At 37.8% G+C, this 7,164-nt stretch overlaps 1 protein-coding gene across 1 annotated transcript; it reads left to right on the top strand.

Annotated features, from left to right (window-relative positions):
* Positions 1 to 5,008: 5,008 nt before the first annotated feature.
* Positions 5,009 to 6,834, top strand: nkx2.7 (NK2 transcription factor related 7). The gene is made up of 2 exons (XM_025053443.1): positions 5,009 to 5,418; positions 6,299 to 6,834. Exons 1-2 carry the CDS (start codon positions 5,163 to 5,165, stop codon positions 6,832 to 6,834), a joined length of 792 nt encoding a protein of 263 aa, XP_024909211.1. The 5' UTR covers positions 5,009 to 5,162.
* Positions 6,835 to 7,164: the final 330 nt, after the last annotated feature.

The following is a 7,164-nucleotide window of genomic DNA, read 5'->3' as shown; positions in this document are numbered from 1 at the left end:
AAATCTTCATCGTATGGCTCATCAACTTTATCCCTCTGTAGTTGTTACAACTCTGTACATCACCCTTCTTATAAATTGGCACCAGAACACTTTTCCTCCACTCATCAGGCATCTTGTCAGTCTCTAAAATTCTGTTAAACAACCCAGTCAGGAAATTTACCTCCACTTCTCCTGAGCACTTCCATACTTTCATAGACATACAGTACTACTCTTTATTAAAAGTGTTTGTTTAATCACACTTTCCCTTTGTTTAGCTTCATAATTAACTTTTTTTTAACATACCTACCCAGGTTATGTAGACACACCCATCTGTACACCTGTGTATGTGAACTCAACATGTAGCATTTGGTTCTTGCTCCACTTGAGTAATTGTAGAATAATTCTGTCTCTTGGTGATGCCCTTGGAATTCACACTGTGTGATAGAGACCTCTAGCGGCAGAAATTAGACTGCACAAATCTTGTTAATAATAATAATCATCATCACCATCATTTCATAATCACAAACATAATAATGATGACGATAATGATGAGATATGTGACATTCGATATCTTTCATTATTTAATATTATTTGATATTACCTCTTTTTTGTATTCAAATAAAAAAAGCATGGCACAGCATCTCAAGATTAATCTCTACTAAATATTACAAAAATGTATAGTAAATTAGGAAAACACATTTTTCTTTGTTTCTTCGTGTTATGCAAAACAGATAACTTTACAAGAAGATTACTTAGTATTTATCTATAGTTTTCAAACTAGTATTTTGTATGATTCTAAGTCAAGCTCCTTCATTGAGTGAAGCATTGAGAAAGGCTTTGTAATTTTTTTTTTTTTTATTTTGGTGGCATTTAAAAAACCATCAAACAATAATACTATTTGTACTTGGCCCTCTGTGCAATAGACTTATTTGCTTAGGGTTGAAGAGTTCTGTTAGGCAACTGGACGTGAGATTTTCTCAAAGAAGACGTTTCACCTGTTATCCAAGAGGCTTCTTCAGTTCTAACTGAGAAAATCTCATGTCCAGTTGCCTAACAGAACTCTTCAGCCTTGACCTTGACCTGGATGACTGAGAATCTTCACAGACATCTTATTTGCTTAGGAAAGTGTTAAAATCCCACCTGAATGCAATTACAATTTATCTGGGTGTTAATGGTGACCTGTTTATCTTGTAATGAGGAGATTAAAGGTTTCCACATTGGATATTTAATTATCTGTGGTTCAAACCACAGTGTATAGATGAGGTGTGAAGTCTGTGAAGGCTAAGTGCGTGCCATTAAAATTACATTACAATTGAGGCCGATCTTTAGCTGCACTATAGCTAAAACAGCGTCTGGGTTCAGTTTCACTCACTGCAGGTACCCTCCATCTCCTGTTTCAGCTGCTATCACCTCCTCTTTTACTGTATGATGAATTAGGGCTATCCTGTGGTCAAACTGTACTTAGTGCACTTCTTATGTTTCAGCCAGGTGACACAAAGAGGAGCCAACAGGAAAAGTTGTGCTTTTTAAATGAAGGGGAGAGTGTTGCTTACAGCCTTGGGAGAGCACCGCCGCAGTGATTAAGTCATTTACTCATCAAACTGGACACCGTGAAATCCCTTAGGTGTCAAACAACCCACTGTCACCTGGGATTGTTTTTTTTTTTTCTTCCCCTGTGCTTTTGAAGTTCAAGTTTCTGGGGCTTGTTAGCATGTGAAAAATACATTATTTCGCAACAGGTTAACGTTTGTTTAATTCCCCTAAATGAATTCTAAATTTTATTGATTTGTTTATTTTAGATAGGGAATATAAACAGACAAATTGATCTTTACTGACAGACAGAATTGTTTTTGATCAATAAATGCATACATGTGTACAAAACACACAGGAAAATGAAATATATAGAAAAAGTCCATCTCTGGTAATCGGGACAACAAATAGTAAAACTGAAATGTCAGTAAATATAAGAATCTTGTATGAGTCCAGAAAATGGCAAATTGGACTAGGATTTTCTTCCTAGTGAAAACTGTGGCATATTCTCAGTTGACAAGATAATTGAACACTGGTTTGGGTAACCAGCTAACTGTTAACAGTCATAACTGGAGTGAACTGGACAGCGAACTATGTGATATTACCATTTTCTGTCAATCCACTTTTAGTCCACTTGAGAGAAATTAGTTTCTTCTTCTCCTTGTTTTGGTTGTTCCCTTCAGGGGTCACCAAGGCATATCAACTGCCTCCATTTCATCCAATCCCCTGCCTCTTTTTTGCTTTTACTCCATCTGTCTCTATGTCCTCCTCCACTACATATTCTATGCAAATCTCCTCTGAGGTCTTCTCTCTCTTCTGCACATGTCCAAATCATTTCATGTATGCTTCTGAAAACTGTAGACTGAATTAACTCAATACATTTAGAAAAGATCTTAGTTCTCTTCCGAATACATACAATCGTTGCATTATAAGTTTATGACTATATACTCAGGAGCAGTGGCAGGGGTATTCAACCTGAGGCTCCTGAGTCACATGTGGTTCTTTAACCTCTTGTCTCCCTGCAAAATTATATTTGACTGAATCAACCAATCAATTTGTATTAACAGAAGAAGAATTTCTTTTAACACAAATCAAGGTTAAAACAATTTCACACGTAGTACTAAATATACATCTTGTTCGCTAACAACAAATCGACACAATGTCACTTCCCCTCCAATGGATGAGCAACTTTAAGGTAAATTGGGCAATACTGATTCTGGTGACTGTTAGTGACGGTATACTAAATCTGTTATAGCAAACATTTAACTATTCTCAATGGTTGTGTTGGAATTGATTATTTTCTGCATGTAGCATGGAATTGTCCAAAATGTTTTGGTATCCTGAAGCATTCAAAGTTCCTTTCACTGGAACTAAGGGGCCAAGCCCAGCTCCTGAAAAACAACCCCACACCATAATTCCTCCTCCACCAAATTTCACAGTCGGCACAATGCAGTCTGAAATGTACCGTTCTCCTGGCAACCTCCAAACCCAGACTCGAATTCAAAAAACAGATTTATTTAGGGAGAAAGGGTGAAACATATTGTTAGACACTTAAAAGGCAGAGGTGTGGACTTGAGTCGCCTGACTTGGACTCAAGTCAGACTCGAGTCATCAATTTGATGACTTTAGACTTGACTTGAGAAAATGTAAAGAGACTTGCAACTCAACTTGGACTTTACTGTCAATGACTCTGGACTTCACTTGGACCTGAGTCCTTTGACTCGACATGACTTGATACTTTTTCCAAAACCCAAAGTGATCTGTGTAAATATATTATTATTTTGTTTAAAAGGACTAGAAAGGACTCAAAACAGAAACGACAGGACTTCGGAATTGATTTGACACTTTTCCGTCTTGACTTGGACTCGACTCGGACTTTGCCTGTCTTGACTTGAGACTTGACTCGGACTTGAGTGCAAAGACTTGAGACTTACTTGTGACTTTCAAAGCAATGACTTGGTCCCACCTCTGTTAAAAAGGAAAAAAATAATTTGCAGGCAAAATGATTAAAAGAAAAATGCTAAAATACACGAATAAGACAACACATGAGCTGACAGGAAATTAGGTCAAAGACAAGGACAAATTGTGACAGGAAATAACCCAGAAGAGTTTTTTTAACAGTCTGGACCAGGTGAACATTACTGGTTCATGTTTTTGACATGGAAGAACAGCTCAAAGTCATACTACTACAAAATACTCACTTAAGGCATTTTAATGTATTCGTTTATAAAATACTCAGTTTGGTTTGGTATTTAATTCTATTTGATTTCATCATGTTACTAAACCTTTTTTTAAACCATGCATTAGTGTCATATTCGAGTTCTTATCTCATCGTCATCTCAATTTGGCTTATTCCGTTTCTAATCTCATATGGATTGTTAGTATCTTAGTTTTGTATTTTAAAATGAAAGTTGAACAAAAATGTTTTTAAACAGATGTAACACGATGTAAAGATTTGAAGATAAAAGTGTCTCTCTCTCTCTCTCCCCCTCTCTCTCTCTCTCTCTCTGCGTGTGTGTGTGTGTCTGTGCTGCTTCCTGTGTCTCAGTGTCACTCATGCGTTGAGGGCTGGCGCCGCTGCTTCTCCACTTCCACAACATCAGGTGTAAAGTTACTGTTTGTTGTGGCCTCACGACACTAATAACCTGCTGCAGCAAAACAATGTTGATGGTGAAGCTGCTCAACATCAGCCACATCACTCAGACCCCCTGTAGAAATAGCCAGGCACGCATACACAAACACACATACAACCACACACACATCGATACCTGGAGGCTTTAAGTGGCTTAAATCGGCTGAACAGAGCAGACCATGAATAATATAACTCACTTTTTAAACCTTTTGGACAAAGGACCGCCGTTCACTGCCTCCGCAGATTACACGTGTTTAGAGAATTCTCACTTTGTTCGCGCACAAAACAGGATTCTTAATGCCAGAATTCCGGCTTTGATTCTGATACAAGTGAAAATTATACATTCCAAATCGTTCGGAAATGCATTGAAATCGTTTTTCAATTTGGTTTCCAGCATATATTTCTACATATTTTTTACTGTACCTGTGATCTTAATACCCAGAATATGGAGGGAGAAGAAAAGAGGATTGAAATCAAATTTCTGAATTTAAAGTCGAATAATGTAAATTGCATTAAAGGGGAAGTTCAAAACTAAAAGATGATTAATTTGTAGATTTAAAAAAATAAAAATTAATTGCCAGAACGGAAAATGAAGGTATTTTGGTATGAAAAATATATGTTTTACGTGTAAAAAGGCACTTTTTGGTATATACAATAAACTCCAGCGGAATCATTGTATCATCTCCTCATTAGACCTGTCAGTGACAGCTCCTCACATATATGAGCAAAGCAGTTCCTGTAATGGAAGAAGAAAAGCAGCTGCAGGTCTGGGCTCAAAGACGCACAGACAGACAGACAGACAGACAGGGGTCTTGGCCACTGGTGCTTCTTGTTGGTTATGTGTGTGGGGGGGGGGCGAGGGGGGTATGTGTGTGACGGATAAATATCTCTCTCCCTTGACTGGACATTTAAATGGCTCAGCTCGTCCTCAGGCCTTCAGTCATCAGTCAGTGCAGCGGCAGCATCACCAGCAGCTCCAGTGGATAAAAAAAAGAACAGTAAAGTCCTCTGAAGAGTCGGGATGCATCCCGTTTCTACTCCAACATCGACACCTTTCTCTGTGAAGGATATTTTGAAGCTGGAGCACCACAGGAGCTTTGACAATGTTTTCCTGAAGGATCTCCATGCTGCGTCCATGTGCAGGGAGGTGGACGAGTCCTACAGAGCTGCGGAGTCGTGCAGCGTCAGCACCGGGTCGGAGGTGGAGAAGAAGCTCCAGAGTCACAGCTCCTCAGCTGAGGATGAAGTGAATGAACTGGGTGAGGACAGATCCTATATTCCCTAATAAGAAAAACTCCAATGAAATGTGTTGAGTGTAGTAATCTTCTCAGTATAATTTTACTTACCAACAACGATTTCAAACCTACAGTTTGATTGAAGAAACGATAAGAAATTATTTTGAGAATGATTTTTTTTTAATGTTTTTATTTAATGACAACCAGCAGTCCGATTTATTTTATTTTATTGCATTGAAATTAATTATTCTATATTGTCCTTCGGGAATTATATTTGTGAATGTGAGTTTTCTGAGATATCGAACATTTTTATTTTATTTTAATTACGTCTTAGACCATGTTGATTCTTTTCGTTTGTTAATTATTCCTTAGAATATTTAAAAATAAATAAATAAACATACAATAAAGAATCTTTAATAAATTTGAGGAGAAATGTTTTTGTTTCGATGTTAGTATATAATTCCAACTACATGTCTGTATTAGAAAAAAAACAACCTAGGAAATAAAATAATAACCATGTCTAAAACAATTATAATAATAAACGTATTTATACATCTTTATTTTTATTTTTTTAAATGTAAAATTTCTGACTGAGGAAAAAATCAGAACAAAATCAAAAGAAAAAAAATCAGATCTTATTCGGCTGTTTGTCACAGTTCTGTCTCCATCTTACCCCAGCCCCTAAAATCATAGTCATTTATATTCATTTATTTGTTTAATTTCCCGGTTAATTTATTTTCATTTTTACTGATTTAATGATGCCGAGGAGGCTAAGCCTATATATATTTATATATATTCTAACTGTCATACTGAAAAAATACTGAAAAATACTGAAAAATTGTTTGTTGCAGTTTTCCGACATGAAATTGTTCTGTATTCAACAACTTTTTTAAGCATTTTTAAACTCTGCGGTCCTTCGCAGACATTTCTCCAGACTGCACCAAAAGCGCGGAGCGGCGCAGACGCAGGAAGCCGCGCGTCCTCTTCTCACAGCAGCAGGTGTCGGAGCTGGAGAGACGCTTCCTGCAGCAGAGATATCTGTCCGCCCCGGAGAGGGAGCAGCTGGCCCACATCCTCAAACTGTCCTCCACACAGGTCAAGATCTGGTTCCAGAACAGGAGGTACAAGTGCAAGCGGCAGCGGCAGGACCAGACCCTGGAGATGGCCGTTTACCCTGCGGCTCAGCCCAGGAGGGTTCCGGTGCCGGTGCTAGTTCGGGACGGGAAACTATGCTCTTCAGGGTCACGTTCAGCTCCGGGTGACGTCACACTGGGACATTATAACACAGTGTTGGGCTGTGGATATCCCGGATACCACGGTGCTAACACAATGACACACATGTCTAATAACCAGATGATGGATTTATCAGTCAGTAGCAGCAGCAGCAGTAGTAGCGGCAGTGATGGAGTTTTCCACGGACACTTCCACTCATCACTACAGGGCGTCAGAGGCTGGTGAAGAGCTAATGCTAACCTGTTAGCCTTCGTATATTTTGTATGGATTCTTATATTTGCTAGTTGTATCAAAGTTAGGAAGAAAAATATTTTTTTATTCGTTTTGTTATTGTGTAACTTCATGTCCTTTATTTTCTATTTTTATCTCAAATAATGTAGCTATAAAGTTTTGTTGTGAATATGTGGATGCATTCTGATATCTGATAAAATCATTCAGTGTTGATTTCATTCAGTTACTTCATTCACAAAAACTACTCCAGTGCATTAAGAAGATTTTTACAGCATAAAAAAACATGATCTGTGATATGATAATTTATTGTAAAATAATTACATC

Source organism: Cynoglossus semilaevis, chromosome Z (assembly GCF_000523025.1).
Source record: "Cynoglossus semilaevis isolate Cse_v1.0 chromosome Z, Cse_v1.0, whole genome shotgun sequence".
NCBI lineage: Eukaryota > Metazoa > Chordata > Actinopteri > Pleuronectiformes > Cynoglossidae > Cynoglossus > Cynoglossus semilaevis.
This window is presented reverse-complemented; position numbering and strand designations above follow the sequence as displayed.